Genomic DNA, 26833 nt, shown 5'->3' on the forward strand with positions numbered 1-26833 from the left:
GCCTTTTATGATAGTGGGTTGATCAGGATCATGGGTTGATTCTCTAACTGAGACTAATTTTAGGTGGTTTCAAGATTTAGATTTCGTTTGTGGGGGCATTTTCCCCCTTCTTTGTATTTTTCTGTGGCTTGCATACTCACTTGCAGGTATTTACTAAATATTCTATCCTATCATACCTCCACAAAACCCTTCTGGCATCTCCATATAAAAAATACACATTTTCTATGTTCTGTCCTTCACATCGACGACGTTACAGTATGGAGAGGAAAGGGCAATACAGCTAGCAGTCTAAAGCCATCATATGCATAGCATGTGGTTTTCTTCCTTTCAACACTTGCTATCACTAAGGCGCTACAATTAATTTGACTGATCAAATATTCAGTATCTGCAGACTGAAAAGGTCTGACCTTTGTTAATAAGATAATGTATGAGAATAAGTGAATAGCTTACTAGTCTCTGTTGCTATAGTGCTATTTATAAAGGCAATCATAGCTGGATCAAGGACAGCCTTTCAGAGACTTAGCCCCGTTTTAATGAGGTCAGTCCTATTTGGGCAGCCTGTAAATATTTGAAATGCACAACAAACATGAATACAGTAAAACTCCATTGGTCCAGCATCCAATGCTCCGGCACTCCTGATGGTCTGGTACCATCAAGAACCCGGAAGTGCTCCGGTGTTCCCAAGAGCAGCTGGGGTGCTGCCGGGTTGGTCTTGCAGTGCTGAAGGGCTGCGCTACCGGACCAACCCGACAGCACCCCAGCTGCTCTGCCCCAGGTGTCCCCGATTCAGCCGCTGCTGAAACTGACCAGAAGCGGCTAAATCAGGAACACCTGGGGCAGAGCCGGACTATTGGAAGGGAGGACTATGAGGGGTCTGGGGTGACATCTCCTCCACCCCACCCCAGACCACTCATAGCCCCCCCTTCCAATAGTCCAGCATATTTGATAATCTGGCACCCCATGGGTCCTAAAGGTGCCAGATTATCGGAAGTTTACTGTAGTTAAACCTTATTATGAACCTCTGATCTGTCGGAGCCTTGAACTCATCTATTTACGTCAAAAAATTCATAAGCATGTGTCATATTTCTTTGTCCTAGTTTTAAGCAAGCCAGAAAAGCCAACCAAATGAGCTTGTGTAATAATTTAAAGATGTGCCTGTCACTAGACATTCTTCTTTGCAAGCAGATGTTATATCAGCTGCAGGTATGGATCTAAGTGTGCTTTCCCATAGTCAGTTCTTCCCTAAACATCACTCTGATTGCTCTGCTAATATTTATCCAGGCCGCTGGTGAATGTTGGAGATCCTAGTTCACTTTTTTTTTAAATGCAATTCTGCTCTGAGCGGTGATGCTACTCCAGTATGCTCCAGTCACAAGGTAAAATTGTTTTTCTACCTGTCGTCCCTGAAAAATCAAACTGGAATCTACAAGTCAAGCTGGTGTCTTTTCTCACCTATCACCACCTCCAATAAAGGTCCTAAGAAGCCAAGCTTATGCCCTCAATGGCACTGGTGTAACACTGTCACCTTCACAGGGGTAGTAAAGACATAACTAATTAGTACTTAATAAAAAGATTCTTCTGAAAATGCCGAGGAGGAACAAAATCTGGCTGTGTCAGCTGTTAGAGCCAAAGAAGCGAAGCCCAGTTTAAAAGAATCCCTATTACCACAAGCGGTATATCTGATGACAAACAGGGTGCAGAGCTGATGAGGAGGAGAGTATCATTTTTACACAGCCCCTGGCAGAATTACCATTTTGTTGAAGTTGACACAATAAGCCTGTCAAATATATTTGAATCAGGGCCTGGTACCCTGTGGGGCTGAAGCTCTATGCATCAGGAATGGGGATGAGTGGACAGAGAGGTCCACTCTGCAGCAACATCAGCTCCCCACTCAGGGGTGGAGTAAGAATATTACAGCAGAAGTTAATGTTTACCTTGTCCTATTTATGCGGCTGCCTGCATAGAAGGGTTGTGCTGTCATGGCCACAGGAAGCACTGAAAGCTGAATGTGTGGCAGCACTGAGGCCTGGGTCCACAAAGGGACTTGGGCTTCCCAAAGCCGAGCACAGAAAGCCTAGATGATTACAAGACCACCACTGTGCTGCACAAACCTCGCATTAGGTGCCTCAGCTTCATCCGCAATGAATGCAGGGAGAGAGAGAGAGAGACATCTAAAAATGTGATCCACTAACTAGGGAGGGCCTGCATTGGCCAATGGGAGATGCTGACCAGGGTGTGTGTGTTATAAGCTCTGCCTCCTCATGGAGCTAGGTGCCCCAGTGAGGCATCTTTCTCTGTTCAGTGAGCTCCCTAGTTATTTGTTGCAGGAAGGAGTTAGGTGTCGGCTTCGCTCCTCGCAAAGTGACTAGAGGAGGAGGAGGAGAAGTAGATGCCACCCACCCCTGCCTCACCTGATTAACTTTTAGCCTAAGGTGTAGAAGACTTGCCTTGGATGTGGGAGATTCAGGTTCAATTCCATCTTGACTGGGAGGAGGGAGACCTGCTGCCCCATTCAAATCCCAGAGAGTGATCCAGCAAATGTGCAATAGGACATTCTGACATGGGAATTCCTCACCTTCTCTTGCTGAAGTCAATGGAGCAGAGGGATTTGATCCCAGGTTTAACACCTCTGAGGGGATACCCTACCCACCAAGCTGCAGTCATGTTTACTCTCTCTTTCTCTCGCTTAACGACTATTTATACAGAGTGGTAGAATCAGTCTGGGACTTAAATGCCTAAAGACCTCAGTGGATCAGGGACTGAGTCTCCATGTGGATGTCTGATGAACCATGGAATTTCAGATCTTGGACTTGTAAAGCTATTGATGGCTCAAATCCCTTATTCACACCACCTTCCCTTCCAGATGGACAAACTGTGATCTCTCTCTCACACACACTTAAGAACACAAGAACGGCCATACTGGGTCAGACCAAAGGTCCATCCAGCCCAGTACCGTGTCTGCTGACAGTGGCCAATGTCAGGTGCCCCAGAGGGAGTGAATCGAACAGGTAATGATCAAGCGATCTCTCTCCTGCCATCCATCTCCACCCTCTGACAAACAGAAGCTAGGGACACCATTCCTTACCCATACTGGCTAAAAGCCATTGATGGACTTAACCTCCATGAATGTATCTAGTTCTCTTTTAAACCTGTTATAGTCCTAGCCTTCACAACCTCCTCAGGCAAGGAGTTCCATAGATTGACTATGCGCTGTGTGAAGAACTTCCTTTTATTTGTTTTAAACCTGCTGCCCATTAGTTTCATTTGGTGGCCCCTAGTTTTTATATTATGGGAACAAGTAAATAATTTTTCCTTATTCACTTTCTCCACACCACTCGTGATTTTATAGACCTCTATCATATCCCCCCTTAGTCTCCTCTTTTCCAAGCTAAAAAGTCCTAGTCTCTTTAATTTCTCCTCATATGGGACCCGTTCCAAACCCCTAGAATCATCGAATCATAGAATACTAGGACTGGAAGGGACCTCAAGAGGTCATCGAGTCCAGTCCCCTGCCCCCATGGCAGGACCAAATACTGTCTAGACCATCCCTGATAGACATTTATCTAACCTAATCTCAAATATCTCCACAGATGGAGATTCCACAACCTCCCTGGGCAATTTATTCCAATGTTTGACTACCCTGACCGTTAGGAACTTTTTCCTAATGTCCAACCTAAACCTCCCTTGCTGCAGTTTAAGCCCATTGCTGCAGTTTAAGCCCAACCTCCCCAGAGGCCAAGATGGACAAGTTTTCTCCCTCCTCCTTATGACACCCTTTTAGATATCTGAAAACTGCTATCATGTCCCCCTCAATCTTCTCTTTTCTAAACTAAACAAACCCAGTCCTTCAGCCTTCCCTCATAGGTCATGTTCTCTAGACCTTTAATCATTCTCGTTGCTCTTCTCTGGACCCTCTTCAATTTCTCCACATCTTTCTTGAAATGTGGTGCCCAGAACGTAACACAATACTCGAATTGAGGCCTAACCAGCACAGAGTAGAGCGGAAGAATGACTTCTCGTGTCTCGCACACAACACACCTGTTAATGCATCCCAGAATCATGTTTGCTTTCTTTGCAACAGCATCACACTGACGACTCATATTCAACTTGTGGTCCACTATAACCCTTAGATACCTTTCTGCCGTACTCCTTCCCAGACAGTCACTTCCCATTCTGTATGTATGAAACTGATTGTTCCTTCGTAAGTGGAGCACTTTGCATTTGTCTTTATTAAACTTCATCCTATTTACCTCAGACCATTTCTCCAACTTGTCCAGATCATTTTGAATTATGACCCTATCCTCCTGATTAGTCGCAACCCCTCCCAGCTTGGTATTATCTGCAAACTTAATAAGTACTTTCTACACCAATATCTAAATCGTTGATGAAGATATTGAACAGAGCGGGTCCCAAAACAGACCCCTGCGGAATCCCACTTGTTATGACTTTCCAGCAAGATTGTGAACCATTAATAACTACTCTCTAAGGGTATGTCTACACTACCCTCCTAGTTCGAACTAGGAGGGTAATGTATGCATACCGCACTTGCTAATGAAGCCCGGGATTTGAATTTCCCGGGCTTCATTAGCATAAGCGGGGAGCCGCCATTTTTAAATCCCCGCTGCTTCGAACCCCGTGTAGCGCGGCTACACGGGGCTCGAACTAGGTAGTTCGGACTAGGGTGCCTATTCCGAACTACCGGTACACCTCGTTTCACGAGGAGTAACGGTAGTTCGGAATAGGACCCTAGTCCGAACTACCTAGTTCGAGCCCCGTGTAGCCGCGCTACACGGGGTTCGAAGCAGCGGGGATTTAAAAATGGCGGCTCCCCGCTTATGCTAATGAAGCCCGGGAAATTCAAATCCCGGGCTTCATTAGCAAGTGCGGTATGCATACATTACCCCGCTAGTTCGAACTAGCGGGGTAGTGTAGACATACCCCCAGTACGGATATCCAGCCAGTTATGCACCCACCTTATAGTAGCCCCATCTAAGTTGTATTTACCTAGTTTATTGATAAGAATATCATGTGAGACCGTATCAAACGCCTTACTAAAGTCTAAGTATACCACATCCACCGCTTCTCCCTTATCCACAAGACTCATTATCCTATTAAAGAAAGCTATCAGATTGGTTTGACATGATTTGTTCTTTACAAATCCACGCTGGCTGTTCCCTATCACCTTGCCACTTTCCAAGTGTTTACAGATGATTTCCTTAATTACTTGCTCCATTATCTTCCCTGGTACAGAAGTTAAACTAACTGGTCTGTAGTTTCCTGGGTTGTTCTTATTTCCCTTTTTATAGATGGGCACTATATTTGCCCTTTTCCAGTCCTCTGGAATCTCTCCTGTCTCCCATGATTTTCCAAAGATGATAGCTAGAGGCTCAGATACCTTTGCCTTTCTAATCTTGCCCCTGAATTCCTGTGCTGTTTGCCTATATTCATCCTTTGTAATTTGTCCTACTTTCCATTTTTTATGACTCCTTTTTTTATTTTTAGATCATGCAAGATCTCGTGGTTAAGCCAATGTGGTCTTTTGCCATATTTTCTATCTTTCCAACACATCGGAATGGCTTGCTTTTGGGCCCTCAACAATGTCCCTTTAAAAAACTGCCAACTCTCCTCAGTTGTTTTTCCCCTCAGTCTCGATTCCCATGGGACCTTACTAATCAGCTCTCTGAGCTTACCAAAATCCGCCTTCCTGAAATCCATTGTCTCTATTTTGCTGTTCTCCCTTCTACCATTCCTTAGAATTGTGAACTCTATGATTTCATGATCACACTCACCCAAGCTGCTTTCCACTTTCAAATTTTCAACCATTTCCTCTCTATTTGTTAGGATCAAATCTAGAACAGCTTCCCTTCGGTAGCTTTTTCAACCTTCTGAAATAAAAAGTTGTCTCCAATGCAGTCCAAGAACTTATTGGATAGTCTGTGCCCCGCAGTGTTATTTTCCCTACATATATCTCGATAGTTGAAGTCCCCCATCACCACCAAATCTTGGGCTTTGGATGATTTTGTTAGTTGTTTAAAAAAAAGCCTTATCCACCTGGGTAGGTGGCCTGTAGTAGACTCCTAGCATGATATCTCCTTTGTTTTTAATTATTTTTAGCCTAACCCAGAGACTCTCATCACTTCTGTCTCCTATGTCCATCTTCACCTCACTCCAAGTGTGTTCATTTTTAATGTATAAGGCAACACCTCCTCCCTTTTTTCCCTGTCTGTCCTTCCTGAGCAAGCTGTACCCTTCCATACAAACATTCCAATCATGTAGTATCCCACCAAGTTTCTGTGATGCCAACAATGTCTTAATTGTACTTATTTATTAGCACTTGCAATTCTTCCTGCTTATTTCCCATACTTCTCGCATTTGTATATAGGCATCTAAGATCCTGATTTGACCTTGCCTCCCAGTTTTGCCCTGACCCTCCTTTTTCTCTGCCATTGTCTCCCACGCTCCCTCCCATTTCTGACCCATCTCCCAGGTCTCCATGTTCTCCACTTACCTGTGAGCTTTGCTCACCTGTCCCCGTCGAACCTAGTTTAAAGCCCTCCCCACGAGGTTAGCCAGTCTGTGTCCAAATAGGGTCTTTCCCCTCCTCAAAAGGTGAACGCCATCCCTGCTTAGCAGTCCTTCGTGGAATAGCATCCCGTGGTCGAGGAAGCCAAAGCCCTCCTGGCGACACCATCTTTGCAGCCAGGTATTCACCTCCAGGATGCACCTGTCTCTGCCTGGGCCCCTACCTTCTACAGGAAGGATCGAAGAGAATACCACCTGAGCTCCAAACTCCTTCACCCGTACTCCCAGAGCCCTGTAGTCACTCTTGATCCACTCAGTGTCACACCTTGCAGTATCATTAGTGCCCACATGGATGAGTAGCATGGGCTGGATAATCCTCGACAATGCCTCCATAACATCTCAGATACAGGCCCCGGGCAGACAGCATACCTCCCGAGATGAAATGTCAGGGCAACATATGGGCACCTTCATCCCCCTCAGAAGAGAGTCTCCTAATCATTTTAGTTGTCCTTCTCTGAACCTTTTCTAATGCCAGTATATCTTTTTCGAGATGAGGAGACCACATCTGTACGTAGTATTCAAGATGTGGGCGTACCATGGATTTATATAAGGGCAATAAGATATTCTCCGTCTTATTCTCTATCCCTTTTTTAATGATTCCTAACATCCTGTTTGCTTTTTTGACTGCCGCTGCTCATTGAGTGGACGTTTTCAGAGAACTATCCACGATGATTCCAAGATCTCTTTCCTGATTAGTTGCAGCTAAATTAGCCCCCATCATATTGTATGTATAGTTGGGGTTATTTTTTCCAATTTGCATTACTTTACATTTATCCACATTACATTTCATTTGCCATTGTTGCCCAGTCACTTAGTTTTGTGAGATCTTTTTGAAGTTCTTCACAGTCTGCATTAACCTGAACTACCTTGAGCAGTTTAGTATCGTCTGCAAACTTTGCCACCTCACTGTTTACCCCTTTCTCCAGATCATTTATGAATAAGTTGAATAGGATTGGTCCTAGGACGGATCCTGGGGGGACACCACTAGTTATCCCTCTCCATTCTGAAAATTTACCATTTATTCCTACCCTTTGTTTCCTGTCTTTTAACCAGTTCTCAGTCCATGTAAGGATCTTCCCTCTTATCCCATGACAACTTAATTTACACAGGAGCCTTTGGTGAGGGACCTTGTCAAAGGCTTTCTGGAAATCTAAGTATACTATACTGGATCCTCCTTGTGACCTCTTCAAAGAACTCTAAGGGTATGTCTACACTACCCTCCTAGTTCAAACTACCCTCCTATGTCTACACTAGCCCGCTAGTTCGAACTAGGAGGGTAATGTAGGCATACCGAACTTGCAAATGAAGCCCGGGATTTGAATTTCCCGGGCTTCATTTGCATAAGTGGGGCTCCGCCATTTTTAAAACCCCGCTCGTTTGAACCCTGTGCCGCGCGGCTACACGGAGCACGGACTAGGAGTAACGGTAGTTCAAACTAGGAAGCCTAGTTCGAACTACCTAGTTCGTGCCCCGTGTAGCCGCGTGGCACAGGGTTCGAATGAGCGGGGTTTTAAAAATGGCGGAGCCCCGCTTATACAAATGAAGCCCGGGAAATTCAAATCCCGGGCTTCATTTGCAAGTGCGATATGCCTACATTACCCCACTAGTTCGAACTAGCGGAGTAGTGTAGACATACCCTAATAGATTAGTAAGACATGATTTCCCTTAAGAGAAACTATGTTGACTTTTGCCCAACAAATTATGTTCTTCTATGTGTCTGACAATTTTATTCTTTATTATTGTTTCAACTAATTTGCCCAGTACTGATGTTAGACTTACCAGTCTGTAAGTGCCCTAGAGCCCTTTTAAAATATTGGCATTACATTACACTTCCTCCTCCCTCCGCAAGCTACATTTCTCTCACATACACCCCTGCCTTTCCTCCTCCTTTGCCCCAAGGTAATCTTTTGCTTCAAATTTTGAACAAAAATGTGCAAGGAAGTTGGTTCTGGGCTTGACTGTATTTTATCTTCTATCCCTAGGCCATATTCTCTGGAAAACTGAGTTAGAGATGTTCCATTGGTAATGACACTGCAGGTATGCTCTGGACTCAGAGCTACAATCCATGTACTGCACTGCAATGCAGGGGCATTGGAACAATTTTTATAGTAGAGGTGCTAAAGGCGGAAGCCATGTGTTTGGTTATTGCAGAGGGGTGCTGCCGCCCTCCTACTCCTAGCACCCCTGCTGCAGTGTGCATATAGTGTGCAGTAGCTTTTCTGGTTTCTAAAGAAGCTGTTATTAGAAACTCTCACCACACAGAACTTTTGAATTCACACTTGATGTGTAGAGTGTTTGAGGTGCATGATACACAGATTGAGATAAAACTATCAGACAGTCTAACTATCAAAGGTCTAACTCAAGGAAGACAGAAGGAGGAAATCTAGCTTGATATGTTCCAGCCCTCAATTATTTCAACAGTGACAAAGGGAGAGAGAAATAAATAGCCACCCTTCATATACAAAGGGTGGTACAAAATGAAAACAATGTGTAAATAGAACAGAATCAAATATGGAATCCAATAAATAGCGAGCAGTAAGTTCCCTCTTTAATTTTGGGGTGGGGGGAGGTGGAATTTAGCAGCACTGCCCCCTCCAATGGACATGAATGCAACATTAATCTCGCCAACTACAACATGAGAATGGATTATATATTTATAAACAGCTGGTTTAGTCACACAAACAATTTATATTTTATAGGCATGCCATTGTTTGTTTGCTTTTTAAAATCCAGAAGGAAAAGGTAATCCAGTAATATTCTACCATTGCACTATGGAAAGTGTCCATTCTACATACTTTTAGTAAATAAGAATATTAGGCTAAATCAGACAGTGCTTTGCCTAAACCTTCACTGGATTTAGTGGAAGTTTTGCCTCATTAAGGACTGTATGATTTGATACATTTCTAATGAAACTGGTTATTTCACATTTGATCTCAGTTGGCCAAATTCAGGGCAAGCATTAGCAAGTGCAAATCCACTGATGTCAACGGAGTTGCACCAATACAGGTGTATTTAGACCATTATTTTTAGCCTTTGGTGCGTCAGAAGTTGGTAAATTCAATCTAATCACTCAACAATTTGCCACCATATTTTTAATAGATGAGACAGCTACCCACACATGCTTCCTTTGTATCCCAGGAAGATACCATGTTGTATCATAATAGAACAATCTCCAATGAACACAGCATAGGAAAGAGTTTTCTCTGTACCAGATTTCATAGAACATTCAAGTTACTCCTGGTCACTGTGATCAGTCCCAACACATTTATTCATTCTCAGTGAATCCAGGGAAAAGGCTGTGGGCGAAACGGGCCTCGATTCAGGAATGTGCTCCCTTCTATACTTTTCAATGTAAGGTTCAGCTACTTCCCAAACCTACAAGACAAAAAGAGCAACAGCAGAGTCAGAAGTGAAACCTTCAGGTTTAACGGGTTAACTGGTGGGGCTGGAACAGTCCCTCGCCTGCCAGGCAGGGGGCTGCTCCAGTCCCACAGGGAGTCCGTCATGGACAGGAGCTGCTCCAGTGCAGCCCCTGCCTATGGCAGACATGGGCACCCAACATACAGGGGCTGTTCTGGTGTCCTGCTGAGCAGCCTCTGTTTGTGGTGGGCCCAGGCACCCCACAAGCTGGAGGCCCCTTCCACTTGTCCCCTTTTAATTGATTAACTAGTTAAACAGTATGTTAGCCAATTAAACAGGATTTTACAACCCTATTTTAAATTAAAAGTTTCCTTTCCAAAGACTACAACTAAAATCACCACATATTTTCTTTCCAAGAATTAAATCATGCATGTGAAGGAAGGAGCTGGTTTGCCCCTGAACCCAATAGTCAAGGACCATTTTAAAAGAACAGCAGAGCTCTCCTTAAGGAGTGCACTGCTGCTCCAATGCTAAACCAACACCTGCCTTCTGCTCCACAAGCAGCCTGTGAGCTGCCTCAATGTCTGGGGCCATGAAGCGATCCTTTAGCCAGGGCCTGAAAGGAGATAAATTGATAATGTTAGCCAAACATTAACCAGCATCGTAGTCAGCAGGTCTTCAAAGCTGCAACCTCTGGGACAACGTTATTTGATTTTACCTTACAACAGAGCGCACAAGGTCATAGACTTTCTCCAATGGGGTGGTTGTTCTCAAGGGGCGTAGAAACTCAATGCCCTGGCAAGCTGCAAGAAGTTCAATGGCCAGCACTGGGAAACCAAACAGTGAAAGACAGGCGAGTGGGTTTTAGGGTGTACAACTCATTGTAAGTTTACATCTGGAGAATCTCTGAAGGGAGCTAGTTACACTTAACAATAAAGTGCTATGCAATGCTTAACTGAGGCGGTTGAATAGAAGACCCATTTAATAGATGGGAGAAACAGAGAGAGATTCAGACAGATACTTAAAACCAGTCTCTAATCTTGGGTGCCAAGATGTGCTGAGCCTGACTTTTCAAAGTGCTAAGTTAGTGATGGGCAATGTAGGCTAGTGAATGGCCCTCCTTCATCTCAGTGGGTCGCACGATTGTTGTAACCAAGACAGTCTCCTGGGATAGATTATTTTGCTAACTGCGCATGTGTGAGTAGGATTTGCAGAGGGAGCCAATTGAACCGCAGAAGCACTTTGATTGGATGCAAAGGGAGCGCATGGCTGGCTGTCAATGTTGTATGCATTCAGCACACACCTCACTTCACGTGCCCTGGCTCTCTGTGCGTGCCACGTTAGTAATATTGGTGGGAAAAACCTAGGCAGACAGAAACCAATGGAATCTGGCAACTCTGTGCATGGGCAAGAGTAAACAAAAGGTCTCAGCCACACATAGAACCCCAATGGGCTGCATGCGGCCCACAAGACGCAGGTTGTCCACCACTGTGCTAAGTGCTTAAAGTGCCCATTGTCTTCAACTGGCATGCTGGCTGCTCAGCACCTATGAAAACACCTCTAAAACTATAGCCCAAAACAGAGACATCCTAAATCAAAGCCTTTTTCCAGAACTAAATTAGATGTAGCAATGGGCCTGAGCTGTAGATTTCAGATCCAGTTTTGCAACTCCCCGGTGAACTAGGGTGTATGTCCAGAGCTGGAGTAATTCAGGCCCACCTCTCGTTAGTATAACAACTCTAGCAGAACTAAAAGATCTTGACACATATGTATTGGAAAAGCTTGCACGGTATCTGCCTGATTAGCCAGTGGCATTTATCCCTCACACAAGGGCCAAATTCTCCTAAGGAAAATATTATCTAAGATGCATTGTTTTCTCCAATTATACCTTCACTTTGCAGAATGCACAAAATGATAACACTTAGTATTTTTATAGATCTCCACAGCTTCAGAGAATATATAAACCCAGGTAAGAGCGAATTGTACATATTGGTTTTCATGGTACGTATTCTGTTCTTCCAACAATAGCTGAAATTTGTTATTTTTAAAAGTTCAGCTTTCACCTTTCAAGACAATGAAGAATGGAAGAATTTAGGCTTTGATAAGGGGTTTTGTTTTGGTGGAACACACTAATCTATATTCATCTCAATCATATTTCTGCCAGAAAGAAATTTAAGTAACTACTTAAGACAATATCTTAAAAGACTTCCTTAAAATGACTGAAGGGCCCTTAAAAAAAAGACTTCTAGAAAGAAAGGCATGTCATTTTAATCTAGTTCCAATATTGCAGATTTGTCTAAAATCAATGTCTTAATTTTACCTTGTTCAACATGTTCAATAACTTTCAATGCTTTGCGTGAAGCCCATCCGCCCATGGACACATGGTCCTCTGTAGCAGCACTGGTTGAGAGAGAATCCACAGAAGAAGGGTGGCACAAGGCTTTATTCTCAGAAACTGCAAAAGTCCAGTGTGAATAAATGGCGCACTATATGGACAAACAGACGCTAGAAATATGAGTCACGTCTAAAACCCTGCGATGAAGGAACCCAAACCATCTACAGTGAGTGCATGCCCCTGGGATGTCTTGACTGAGCCATCTGCAGTATCTAACACTGAAGTCATTTTGCCTCTAAAGACAGTAATATACATTGGTCATCAGATGCTGATGATAACCCAACTATATAAAGTTAAACATTACAGTCAAAGAAAAGGATTCATTGAAAAATCAACCAAGGGTCAGATCTTCAGTCCAGCTGCTCTGGGAGTGCAAAGCAGCTGCAAACCCCCCCACTCCTCTGCTCTTGGCATCCTCCTGGGCACTCCCCCCAGTGTCAGAACATTCCCAAGAGAAACAAGGCATGGCCGGGCAACTCTAACACCCCTGAAATCCACAGCTGCTGGAATGGAGTCTTAGAGCAGCCAAGATGCCTTAATTTATGTCAGACCAGCCCCCAGCCTGTGACCAGGAAGTCAGGATGGAGGACAAGGAAGAGAAGCAGTCTCAGGGTATGTCTACACTACAGCGCTAATTCGAACTAAGTTAATTCGAATTAGCACAGCTAGACCTAAAAACTAGTTCGAATTAGCGTTTTGCTAATTCGAACTAGCATGTCCACGTTGAGTGGACCCTGAACAGCGGTTAAGGATGGCCGGAAGCAGTGCCGGCAGGGCATCAGAGTAGGACTTAGAGCGTGGAGCTGCTGTCTCAGGCTAGCCGAGGGCTGTGCTTAAAGGGACCTGACCCCCACCCAGGACAGACAGTTCTCAGGGGTGCCCCACTTGCAAAGCAGTCCTGGCTTGGATTGCCCGGAGTACCCACACTGGGCACATCACAGCACTCGGCCATCAGACCGGCTGCACTGCCGCAGGCTGCCATCTGGGGAGAGGGGGTAATTGGGGGGCTGCAGGAGAGGTTCCACCCCCAGAAGCCCACAAAGCCAGCCCAGTCCTCCCCATCGGGGGCTCGTACCCCATTCCTCCCTCACCTCCTTCCACTTACCCCTCCCTAGCCCCCCTTCCTGATGTACAAAATAAAGGACAATTGTGTTCTAAAATGGAATCTCTCTTTATTGAACAAAACTGAGGGAGACTGGGAAAAGGAGGTGGGAGAGAGGAAGAGAGAGGGTGTGAGGGGAGGGCAACTACAATGATGAGGGGTTTGGAACAGGTCCCATATGAAGAGAGGCTAAAGAGACTGGGACTTTTCAGCTTAGAAAAGAGGAGATGGAGGGGGGATATGATAGAGGTCTCTAAAAGCATGAGTGGGGTGGAGAGGGTGCATACAGAAAAGTTCTTCATTAGTTCCCATAAAGAAGGACTAGAGGACACCAAAGGAAAGGAATGGGTAGCAGGCTTCAAACTAATAACAGAAAGTTCTTCACAAAGCAAATAGTCAACCTGTGGAACTCCTTGCTGCAGGAGGCTGTGAAGGCTAGAACTAGAACAGAGTTTAAAGAGAAGTGAGATCAAGTCATGGAGGTTGGGTCCATGGAGTGGTATTAGCCAGGGGGTAGGAGTGGTGTCCCTGCCCGAAGTTTGTGGAAGGCTGGAGAGGGATGGCACGAGACAAATGGCTTGGTCACTGTCTTTGGTCCATCCCCTCCAGGGCCCCTAGGGTTGGCCGCTGTCGGCAGACAGGCTACTGGGCTAGATGGACCTTTGGTCTGACCCAGTACGGCCATTCTAAGCTCAGGGCTCAGGGTCAGGGGTCTCAGTGGACCACCTTGATTTTCATGCAAACCTGCTCCTGGGTGGCCAGGCTGGCAGCTCTCCTGCCCTAGACGGCTGCTTTCCTGTGCCTAGTGCGGAGGTCGTGGACGAGGTCCACGATGTCTGCACTGGACCAGGCGGGTGCCCGCCTCTTGCGGTCCTGGGCAAGCTCCCGGGAGTTGCCAGCCTGGTCCCGGGAAGAGGGAGAGGGCTGGGGGGCATCGGGTGGCTGGCTCGAGCCGTGCCAGGTGCAGGGTCTGCTGGCTGGGTGCTGGCAGGCTTGCACCTGGCACGGGCACCGTAGCCAGCCCGTGCCCCTTTAAGGGCTCCAGGGCCGGGAGGGGGGCATACGAGTTTCCCTGGTGGTGCCCAGAGTGGCCACCAGGGAAAGCTGGGGAGGGCTAGCCTCCCACTAGTTCGAATTAAGGGGCTACACACCCCTTAATTCGAACTTGTAAGTTCGAACTAGGCTTAGTCCTCGTAGAATGAGGATTACCTAGTTCTAACTAAGCGCTCCGGTAGTTTGAATTAAGTTCGAACTAGCGGAGCGCTAGTGTAGCGCCTATCAAAGTTAATTCGAACTAACGTCCGTTAGTTCGAATTAAATTTGTAGTGTAGACATACCCTCAGAGTTACTCTGTGCAGTAGAAGGGGCGATAACCATTTTGCCTCTCTCAGTCAGATGGCCGACCCAGTATCTCTAGCTCCAAACCAGAGAGTCTGAGGTCCAAGATGAGGCAGCACCATTGAGGACTGAAAGCCACCTGAGCCTGTTAAGGCCTCATCTCCAGCACTGTTAGGCATGCTAAAGTCTCACCAGAAACCAAGCTGTAATCAGCAGTCTCATCTGATACACGCCGCCAGTTGAAACACTAGCCGCTTGCCTAACCTTCTCAGATTTGATCAAGAAGTTCACCTGTCTTTGGGTCACTTTTTGTTTCTGCATTTCTGCAGATGGAATCCTATCTGAAACACGCCTTCAATATACTACCCAACTGAGAAAACTGTTCTAAACTGCACAGCACCAGCCCGCTACTGCTCCACAGAACTATCGGAATAACAAAGCATGCTGTGACCAAAGGGCCAGAGATCAGGAACTGCATGGTAGAAGTCAGAGTTTTCATCAGGACTCTGGGCATTCTTGGGACACACAATATTGAAGATGCGTAGAAGGCTGAGTCCTACCCATAGACAAAGTTTCACGTCTGTCATTCTGCTGATCCAAGCTAGTGAAAGAAGTGGGCTCCTGCCTCTGGGGACTTGCACAGGAATCACATCCTTTTAACAGGACTAGTGGTGAGGTCTGCGAGAACCACCTCACCTCCAGTATACACCATTTGACAGATAAGTGGTCAGCAACAGCCTTCTAGTATCACTCCTTTTCAAAACTTTATCTATTTCTGAGAGGTCAGAAGACCACAATTACCTTACACTGCAGCTCTTTTTGACTTAGGCCTTGTCTGCATTACTGCAGGCCATCAACCTAAGTTATGCAACTTCAGCCACATGAAGTCAATGTACTTGGGCCTGCTTGCCATGGTATCTTCATTGTGCTAAGTTGACAGCTGACGCTGTCCCATCAACTCTGCTTACTCTTCTCATTCTGGTGGAGTACTAGAGTCGATGGGAGAGTGCTTGGCAGTCAATTTATTGTGTCTATATCAGACATGATTAATCTAGCCCTTCTGGATTGATCAGTGCCCCCTGATCCAGCCTACAGTGAAGACATGCCCCCAAAGGGAGAGGGCAACATTGGGGATCTACACCAGCAATTTACTTTTAAAGTATCAAGTCCAAGCTCTCTGAACAGATTGGTTCACACTAGAGTGCAAACAACCAGATTCATATTCCAGACCAAGGTACAGTTGACCAGTTCATGACGCTATCCCTGGTCTACCCATTGGGTCACCCCACAGTTGAGAAGAGACTGTCCAAGCCATTCATGGCGAAGAAGAAATCAATGATTCTGGTTTAGAAGGTGGAGAACATGACACAATGGTCACACCCTCTTCAGAAGAATTATCAAAGCCTCGACAGGTGAAGCCTGCCATAAAGTTATCTTGAGCGTCCCTACAGATGTGGCACATAAATTGATATCACCCCAAAAGGGCTTTCTTATGACTTCTTGGACAGGGCATAAGGTGTGTGATACCTGGTATGCACCAGAAGCAGTCTCATGTATGCACCTCTGTATGAATCAGGGGTCATACAAGTCTGAGATAACAGTGCCCAGAAAAGCATTTACTGTATTTTGGATGTTTGCATCTGGTTTGTTTGCAGGGTATAGATCCCTTGGTAGGCTGGGGACATCAGAGAAACAGCTCCCAGCAGCTCCTACCTAGCAGAGCACAGACTCAGACTGGAACTCCAAAGGAGACTGCCTGTCCTTGGGGAAGGTGGGGGGAAGGACAGCCTGTGGAATCTGTCTGACATGTCTGGGATAGTAAGAGCAGACCGTGGGAAAGCTTGCACATGGGCTGGGCCACGTGAGCTGAGCCAGGCAGGTACCCATGACCAGGATGAGAGCTGGCTGCAGGGAGTCTCCTCCTACCTGAAACAGTCTCACATTTGCTCTGTGCAGCAGAAGGAGAGACAGGCAGCCATGTTGATGCTCCCCAGGAGAAAGACTGAGCCAGACCTGAGTCCTGAGATACTGCTGCCACCGTGAGCAATGAAAGCCAGCTAAGCCCATAGGCCTCTCCTGCACTGGGATCACTGCTGTTGTGGGATTGGTGAAGGCCTCATTCATTTAACATCCTTTATTCCTTTGCTTGCTCTTGACCGCTCTTAATTTACTCCCCTCTCTTCTGTGAGTAAATGGCTGTGTGATGTGTTTGACTTACTGCACCTGCCAATTGTAATAAGCTAGGACTCATAGGGCTTGTTATTGGTTTCTGTACTGAAGGGGAACTTATTTAATGTGGGACTGTGGTGCTTAACCCTTCCCAAACACAGACTCCAATCCTATGAAGATTTCAATAGGATTACTTAAGTGCTTAAATCAGAACATCCTTTGTAATAAGCTCTCTTGTTAGTATTGCTTAGGCCTTCATGTACTCACCCAGGGCCGCTGCTGTGCAGTGCGCAATCATGAAGCCAGAGTTCAGACCGCCCTCTGTTACTAGAAATGCAGGCAGCTCACTGAGAGATGGGTTGCAGAGTCTTTCAATCCTTCTTTCACTAATTGCAGCAAGTTCATGAACACCAATTGCCAGGTAGTCCAGAACCTATGAGAGAATCTCTTGATGGAATCAGCTGTTTGAGGGGGGAGGATGGCTTTTTAGTTTCAGAAAATAAGTTAATATTTCTCCAAATGCTTAGTTACCTTTGCTGGGTATTCACCATGAAAATTTCCTCCAGAAATGGTCTCACCCCTTTCAGCAAAAACCATCTTTAAAGACTTGTTAAGGTGTGAACATGAATGAAGAATTGCTGAAATACCACACGTCTCTGGGTAACCAGAATATCCTATTTGAAAGGAAGAATTGATGCACAACTGCATATGCACATAGATGCAGCTCGCACTTCTGCATGGTCAATTGTCAGAAAATATCGAACAGTGCCCAGCTCTTCCACCATACAGACACAGCTGAATGGTGTATTTTTAAAAAATAGACTGGCCAATCAGCAGGTGAAGCTTGTAATAAATGCAAAGTCCCTCTGAACACAGTTTCTAATATAATTTTCAATTGCTGGTGGAGTTCTCGCCAATGCAGGTGAAATTTTATATATAGTGAGCAAGATGACACTCGGTTATCAGCTAACACAAAGGAGCATCTGTTGCACATATCTTTATGATTAAAGAGTGGAATTCATTGTTGTTCAGAGCACCAATACAAGGTATATACACAGAGCTCCTGGTGCATAGCTCTTGTACTTACCCTTTATAGAATTCAAAATGCGTTCTAGAACACAAGTTTTACTACCCATGAGCCAATCTGGTGTCAACTGACAAGTCACTGTCAACCTTCAAATCCAGCTGCCTGCCAAAGTTTCAAGTTGTCCCTATAAACATGGAAGCCTTAATCCAGCAAAGCACTTAAAATGTGTGCTTAACTTTAAGGAAGAGTAGCCCACTGACTAAGTACAAAGGTAAGCGATTACATGGATCAGGCCCATACTTTCTGCTTTATGAGGTAATAGTTATTTAGGAGGGGGAAAGTGACCAAACAAAATTTTATTAAGAAATCAGAAAGATACAGGATTGTCTGTTGCACTGTTAATTTCAGTTGTGATTATGTCCTTCACAAAAGCTATTGTGTCATTTACCACGCCATGGACCTAAAAGAAACAATAGCAATTAGCCACAAGTCACACATATGCGTAGTTTGCTCTCAAGACACGTATCTAATTCTCCTTTCTGGAAGCATGCTTCTATCTTGTCCGCACTCTCAGACTTTGCACCCTCACAGGGATACAGACCTTGATTTGATGTGATAACCAGGGAAATTGCTGTTGTGGAATGTTGGGAGTACTGCATTCATTAAAGATTTGTCTTACTATGATGATGGCATTATACAAGAATGATGGCAATATAAATGTATATTTCTTTATGTGTTTGGGTTGTGTCCCCTCATGCTTCAGTCATGTGTACAACCTCTACCTGATCCAATTATTCAAAGTTCAGCTAATTGCTCAGTGTACAGTAGGTATTAAGGAATTGTAACTTAGCTTGGGAACCCTAATTCTTTAGTGTGTACACAGGCAAATCTCCCACCAATTTTGCCTGGTTTGCTTGAGTTGATATAAGATTGAATTCCTCAAAAGTTAAAATTACTGCTGTATACAAGATCTAGGAACTACTTATGTCTCTCTCAAGCCTTGTGGAAAAACATAATTGCATTATTTAAAAGGAGACAACTAACACTTAACTGACTGGGATTGGGATACATTTCACTGCTCCCAGTCTATCCCTATATCAGGGAGTGGGAAACTCATTTTACCTGAGGGCAACAGCGTAGCGTATAAGCATCCTGAACTCTGTCACAAAATCTGTGACTCTCTGCAAAAACAAAAGCAAGATTTCTTATAAGAAAAGGCCACATATCACTGGTGTAATTCCCTGTTGGCCTTGGAAATCAAACAGGTGACCTGCAAGGCAGGAAGCAAAGCTGTTTCACCTGCTATTTCTGATGGATGGTGGTCAGAGTCTAAAAGTGACCTAAATCGGAATGCCACTTCAATCTGTCCCCGATGTGCACGTACTTCATGGATATCTATTAAAACAAACCAAAGGGCATTACTCTTGCTTTCCCCTCTCCAAAAGCTAAGAGAAAGCGAACACAGAAAAATCAGCACCAACCCGTGTCAAAGGCTCTAGTTGTGCCCTTCAGGACTTCAAGTGTTAGCGCAGCAACTATGTCAGCCTGCCGAGCAATAGCACTGGCTCTTTCCACTGCTTCACATCCCAGAGAGGAGATCATCTGGGTTCCATTAATAAGAGCCAGACCCTTCAAAGAGACAGCATGTGTTTATTTTAAATGAACCGTCACATGCCATTGTACTTTTCATAATTACATGAGTCAGTTAAAGAAAAGCCTTTCCTAACATGCCTGGATTGCAATTAAATGAATCATTAAAAGGGTCGGAGATGCTTTGGTTTCTGCTATTTGGTTATTTTTCGATACAGTTAAGCCATCAGTTACTTTGAAGCTGTTATGTCCCCATGTCGCCTAACTAGGGGTTGTTTCCCAATAGGTAGTTTCACTAGCAAGCCAGTTACAATGGCTATGACTGTTGCTCACCTAAATGAGTTTCTGGCATAGGTTTGAAAACCTAGAAAAACTAGATATACAGCTAAGGTCTGAAGGACTTTTCTGGCCATCCCAACACGACTCTTTTGAAAGTCATCTGCATGTTGTGAGTAGTAGGACTACAGGAGAAATCACTGGCAATAATACACATTAAGGATTGTCATGTGAAAAAGGACATGGCAAACACTTTCATTTGTCCCCCATGTGGGTCCTAGGACAACTATATATAGGTTAATATAAACATTTACGTTACTGAAGTAAAAGTGGAGGTACTTTTCCTACAATAGAACAGCATGTGACATCATTGCTCTAAGGCAAACATTTACTTTTAACTGTTAGTCACTATATAAGATTCTACCATGTGTGAGGTTTATTTCATGTTAATTCCAACTTTTTTAAGGCTACAGGATAGCTTTCTTTTTTCTTTTTATTTGTCTTTGTAAGAGTAAGCCTTTAGCCTTCTACTGATTTTTGACCAAAGAATTAATTCAGCTCTAGACATGAAGCAGCTGAGGTCAGGAAAAAAACCCCACCAAAGCAAGGAAACTTTAAATAGAAGGTGGAGATTCTGTTTTAACTCCCCTTGTTCTAAAGCTCACTCAAGATATGGAAATCTCCATTGGCTTCAGTAGGCTTTGAATCAGGCATCTTGCTGCATGTACTGTAGATATTACAATTACTATGGTTCAATATTAGTGGTCTCAAGAGCACAGGAATACCTACATACCCACATAAACTCACATGTAGATTCTTAGTAAGATTTTATCAGTGTGGGTTCTTATTTAACAGATTAATACACCTAGGCTGTGTCTACACTGGCCACTTATTCCGGAAAAGCAACCGCTTTTCCGGAATAACTTGCCAGCTGTCTACACTGGCCACTTGCTTTTCCAGAAAATCAATGACGATCTAATGTAAAATCGTCATTGTTTTTCCAGAAAAACTATGCTGCTCCCGTTCGGGCAAAAGTCCTTTTCCAGAAAAACTGTTCCGGAAAAGGGCCAGTGTAGACAGCCCAGTAGTCTTTTCCGCAAAAAAGCCCTGATCGCGAAAATGACGATCGGGGCTTTTTTGCGGGAAAGCACGTCTACGTTAGCACGGACGCTTTTTCGGAAAAAGTGCTTTTCCAGAAAAGCATCCTGCCAATGTAGACGCGCTTTTTCCGGAAATACTTATAACGGAAAACTGTTCCGTTTTAAGCATTTCCGGAAAAGGGTGCCAATGTAGACGTAGCCCTACATAAATAAGCATTTGTACCAAATTGATGCTAGTTACTGCTTATTAAATATCACAAAATGTGTTTCTTTCTGACATCTACCAACACAAGAGCATTCTGATCCCTACAGTGCAGGATAAATCCATTTGAATTACAAAGATTTCACATTAATAAAAAACAACAAAATCCATCTTATGAAATAAGGACTTCTTCGAACACAGTATTTCTGATGACAGCGAGCTGAGATGAGCCTCAAGCAGTATAATGTCAGTTTAATGGAATAGAAAGCAGACAGGTCAGTTCTGTAGACTTTAGAGCAGTGTACTACAGCAGGAGGAGGATTATTTTCACTGGTTTAGTTGCCATGGAAATGGGATGTGTCCATACCGGTTCTACACCAATTTAGTTTCCACTGATGCAGACTTCCCTAATATGGGAATAGGGATAATTTCCATCAATGAATGTTCAGGAAGCCACTGATAGTATAAAGTATCTGAGGATGAATGGCAGTTTCCAGTGGAACTTTCATATATAAGCAAGAACTACATTTTACCCTGGGCTGAAACTTTGTACACAGCATTTCTATAAATTGGCACAGTTGAACTGAATCACATGTAAACAGGAATTGAAACGGAAACGTTAACATACCCTTAGAGACTACAGTAGAGGGTATGTCTACACTACCCCGCTAGTTCGAACTAGCGGGAGTAATGTAGTCTTCCGCAGTTGCAAATGAAGCCCGGGATTTGAATTTCCCGGGCTTCATTTGCATGAAGCCGGCCGGCGCCATTTTTAAATGCCGGCTAGTTCGGACTCCGTGCCGCGTGTAGCCGTGCGGCACGGAGTCTGAACTAGCCGGCATTTAAAAATGGCGCCGGCCGGCTTCATGCAAATGAAGCCCGGGAAATTCAAATTCCGGGCTTCATTTGCAACTGCGGATGACTACATTACCCCCGCTAGTTCGAACTAGCGGGGTAGTGTAGACATACCCTAATGGACTCCCTGTAACCAATCAAGAATTGGATAACCTTCTAGAATTGGAGTTAAAATAATCATTCATTCATCTCACTCTTAAAATACAGGCAACATATGCATTAAGCAACTACTGATTGGCTAGGCTTGGTTTTCATTACCTCCTTTGGTTTCAAGGTAATTGGTTTCAGGCCATGGGCTTGCAGCACCTGTAAAGCAGTTTATTCAACAGGGTGTTACTGAAAAATATCTTTCAATACATTGATTGGACAAGTTTGCTGACTGCATACAACCATCTGTTTGATTTTATGCTAATGAGCATTTTGGAATATTTCATAGTAAAGGGAGAGTGCTATGCACTGACATTTAGAACACTCTTTTGACTTGGCTGCCTGAACTAATGCTTGCTCTGTACTGTCATACAAGATACCCAGCCTTCAAAAGTCCAATGCTGCCAAATATTCGCATCACAAGAAAGAGGCATGCAAAATCCAAAAGGATAAAAAATGTTTTGAATCCATTGCACAGTTCTGATGAAAACATTTCCCTTTGCTCTCATAACACACTTAGCCTACCCAAAGCCAACTGAAAGAGATGGACAAAGAAGTCCAGTAGAGAGACACATTAATCTTACATATTTAGCATCAGCCCAGCCACTCTTTGGGGACCACATCTTTCCTTCTCCTATTAACCCCAAAGCAAGATGAGATAGAGGGGCTAAATCTCCACTGGCTCCAACCGTCCCTTTCTCAGGGATATAGGGCAGGCAGGATGCTGGGAAGAAATCAGATTCTGGTTAGAGCCTCTCCTTGAAACACCAAGACACAAGCATATGAATCTGCCCCACTTGTCTTGAAGTGACATAGTGGAATAGCAATGGGAAAGCATCACCTCCCTCCCCGTTGCAAATGGGCATTTGTCAATAGTTCCTAAATTAGCTGTAGTTTAAAAATAAACCGTTTGTTTCTGGCCAACCAATCAAAACGCAGTAAGCCTGCCATAGGATTAAATGTTTAGTTTGACTTAGTCCCCCAAAGGCTCACAGTTAAGGTTGAAATTCCAGCTTCACTATAGGAATGGGAGAATTTCAGCTGTGGCACTACATCTGACAGCCATTGGTGAGGTCACAAGAATGGCTCCCACTTAGCTCATCTTAGTTAAAATAGAAATGGAAGGCTGGAAGATATTTCAAGAAGTTTCCGGGACTCTCTTGCTATATCATTTCCAAGCCCCTCCCCAGATCTCTAAGAGCCCCTTCCTGTGCCCCCCCCATGTCCCAGAGCCCATCCATGTCCACCCACCTCCCAGGGAGTCCTCCAGCCTCCCAGATCCTCTCTCTTTTTCTTGATCGTCCGAAAGAGAGGTCTCAGTGCAGGGAGGGTTGGGATATTTCAGGGGTCAATTCTTCACTATCGCCACCCATCCTAGCTTCCTCCAGTTTATTGGAGCATTTGCATATTAACCTCCTGCATCCATAACCCACCTTGCCTGGGGCTGGGCAGGGGCACTTGAATATTGGAGATGCTCATTAGTGTGGGGAGAAAGCTACCCTTCTGGAACCCTCATGTCATTGTCTCATTGGTGTAAGGTTGCAGGGGGACAATCTGTATTACTCTAGTCCCCTCTTCTCCTTTCTGAGGCTTTCAGGTCACCATGCTCCCCTGCTACAAGTCCTCCGGTGCCCTCCTGTCACTGCTCCTCTCCCTGGGCTACTAAACCCTTGTGGAGAGCCCAGAGAGGCACTGGGGGCCAGGGAAACAAGCGGGGAGGCTGGGGAGGCTACAAAATGCCCAGGGGCACTAAAATGCAAGTTTGCCCAGGGAGCAATTTTCCCTAAGGCCAGTCATGGCTTTAGCGCCTATGCTACTACAGCTGATATTATTGAATATTTGGAGACTCAAGTATCTCAGATCACTTTAAAGCATGACAAACCATTCCCACCCCTCCAGCCCCAGCCCTTCTTGGCAAACTTTTTGGCTTGGCCACCAAACTGAAACTATTTGTTCAGCAAAGGATAAAGCAATAGCTGTATTAATTTCTAAAATATCCTTTTACCATTAAATGCTTCAATAACTTGCTGGAGAGTTTCCAGTGAAATTCCACTGTATCCTTTGGCTAAGACATTGATCCTGAGAGCTAAAAGCATGCGAGATCTCTCTGGGCTCAAAGGTTTCCCAACACCTGCAGTGACAACAGTTTCAAGGTTACAAATCCTAATTCTAAGAGTTGTGGAAGAGAAATCAGTTTTTTCATTACCTGCAGAATGTGACCGAACTAAATTCACTTGAAGTTCCCTACAAAGAAAGAAAAGTCATTTAAAAACTAAACAATTTGCAGTGTTCAAAAATGGAAAAAGTTTTTTACAAAATTGAGAAAAAACGTCAAAATATTCATCTCCTCTTAATAAGAAAAATGTACTAAAATGTACACTGTGCAAATAATAAAGATCTACGTTGTACACCCATTTTCTAAATTAAAGAAGGAAACAGATACAACATACTTGAGTTTGCTAGTTGGAATAACAGTTCGAGCAAACTTCCCAAAGCCAGTGGTTATTCCATAAACAACTGAAAAAAACAACAAAAAATATTTCAGATAAAGGGGCTAAATAAAGTAATCTAAAACTGACAAAAATGGAGTTAAAAAAGAAAAAAAAATACCAGTCTGTTCTTTTACAATTTTTTCAATCACCTCTCTTGATTGTCTAACTTTATCTTCAGCTTCAGGAGTAAGCTAGAAAAGCAACATTATTAATATTAATTCATTGTGAAAGCCAATTAAATAAAATGTGTTGAGGATTGGATTCTTCCAAAATCTTTACCTTGATTTTGTAGAGTCCCTTTCCTAAATTGACCAAGTCCTTTGTTGTTAAACTGCGCCCATCTAAATAAATATACTACGCAAAAGAACTGCATATTAGTGAATGACATCTATATGTAAGCCGTTTCCAACAATCACATCTAAATAAAAATATAGTGAAAGCTTAATAGTGAATTTTGTTAGAACAGAGTTCAGTCCTGTTCTCTTTCATACAAACAGAACTCTGTCAGAGAAGTATTAACAAAATATAGGTAACAACTAAAAACTAGAGGTAACTACTTAAGCAGTGATTATGGACGTTCCTGCAAACAGTGCAGAGCATAGTACTTATGCCGTAGTTCACTGAGGTTACTCACAGCAATAGGATTTACTACCAAATGTAGTACTTGTTTGCAGGAACTTACTGAATCCTACTGAAAACATAAATAGCATATGTCACAAACAACAATTCCATTTGAAAAGTTCTGTGGGGTCTCCCTCTGTGTGATGGGCAAATAAAAAAAAATAGGTTCTCTCTGGATACTGCCATTTTCCCTGCTCTGACAGGATTTCACTCTACTTGACCTTCTAACATGAAAAGCTACTGAAATTGGAGCACATTTTAATAAGATCATTATTATTGGAGCCATACCTTTTCTGGTTCTTGATATTTGCTATATCTGAAAGGAAAATCAAGGGCATTCAAACCACACACAAATAGCTGCCATTTGATTAGAGTTTGTGAAGGCAACCCTTTGAAGTAGGGGAAAGTTATGAAAGTGATATGTATTTTCAATTTTTGCAAACTTAATTACAAAAAGTAAACAAAATAATGCTTAATAAAGGATACAAATAAATTCCTTCTAGCTTAGATAGAATGAAATCTGGAGACGCTACATCTCCTTCTATAACTAGGAGAAATAATAGGAAAACAAACAGAATGAATTTTTTTCCCCATAGAAATTTCTTCATTAACCTCAAAAATCAGTGACCAGAATTCTAAATTGCTGCCAAATGTATGTAAATGTCTTAAACATACACTAAAATAGTTTGCATACATAAAAATCCTAAAACGTCTTTACAAAAATCCCAAACCTGTAGCCTAACACTTTGTATAATCTCACCCAACAGTATGACACATCATAAAACGTAGAACGCTTTCTTCTAGAATCTGAGTTTTGCAAGTTAGTATTTTTCTTAAGTCTTTTTGATCCATCACAGAAATATAAAATTTCAAGATAATAAACCCACACACTTTGGGTCTCCTGTACAAATGCAGTTACCATATCATTTCTCATTGCACGTTTGCTTACCAACTTCAACAAACTCATTGTCTTCTAATGTATCTTCCAAAGTATCATCATGATCCAGCAAGCCAAGGCCTTTGCACCTTCGAACACAGAATTTCACTTCTTCCACAGAGTTAAAGCCCCCATTATCAGGCTTGTTTTTCATGTAACGTCTCACAGCTTCTTTCCCCAGCCATCTCACTGTGTTAGTGCCTGTTTGGCAAGGCACAGCCAGCCATTCTCCTCGGACATGCACTGTGTACCTTGGCATGCTTCTGTCTACAGTTGTCTCTCCACTGAAGGCAACTATAGCTTGAAAAAGCTTTTTGTTTCTCACATTATAGCCTAAAGAACAGCACCTGACTGGATTCTAACGTCCCAATCAGAAAAAGGCAAAAATTCCCTCCCCCCACCAAAGGTCTGCACTTTTACAAATAAGTTAGTATATTTAACAAGTTTTATCTACTCAAAAGCCAAACCTGGCAGCAAACTTTTTCCTAGACAAGGGATGGAAAACTGCTGGCACAGGAGTTATCTTTCGAGATTATGCAAAGAAAGTAGGCCCGGCTCCTTCAAGGTATCATGGTACCTCTATACAGGCAGTCCCTGAGTTTCGCGGATCCGATTTATGTCGGATCCGCACTTATGAACG

At 43.8% G+C, this 26833-nt stretch overlaps 1 protein-coding gene across 5 annotated transcripts; it reads right to left on the reverse strand.

Moving 5' to 3' along the window:
• Positions 1–9006: 9006 nt before the first annotated feature.
• HAL (histidine ammonia-lyase) lies at positions 9007–26497 on the reverse strand. Of its 5 annotated transcripts, XM_006118285.3 has the most exons (20): positions 26206–26496; positions 25743–25803; positions 25545–25572; positions 24915–24989; positions 24754–24826; positions 24594–24660; positions 24350–24387; positions 24149–24274; positions 22728–22867; positions 22255–22302; positions 19455–19602; positions 19273–19368; positions 19096–19154; positions 18353–18433; positions 17478–17543; positions 17214–17379; positions 12263–12397; positions 10661–10769; positions 10489–10558; positions 9010–9957 (listed from the first exon to the last, which is right to left on the reverse strand). In XM_006118285.3, exons 1-20 carry the CDS (start codon positions 26450–26452, stop codon positions 9814–9816), a joined length of 1977 nt encoding a protein of 658 aa, XP_006118347.1. In that variant the 5' UTR covers positions 26453–26496; the 3' UTR covers positions 9010–9813. The 5 variants fall into 5 exon arrangements, with proteins under 5 accessions (XP_014426574.1, XP_075789828.1, XP_006118347.1 ...); XM_014571088.3 differs by lacking the exon at positions 25743–25803 and having other exon boundaries at positions 9007–9957; positions 25545–25645; XM_014571089.3 differs by lacking the exons at positions 25545–25572; positions 25743–25803 and having other exon boundaries at positions 9011–9957; positions 26206–26370.
• Between the last annotated feature and the right edge of the window lie 336 nt (positions 26498–26833).

This window comes from Pelodiscus sinensis, chromosome 1, assembly GCF_049634645.1.
Source record: "Pelodiscus sinensis isolate JC-2024 chromosome 1, ASM4963464v1, whole genome shotgun sequence".
Taxonomy (NCBI): Eukaryota; Metazoa; Chordata; order Testudines; family Trionychidae; genus Pelodiscus; species Pelodiscus sinensis.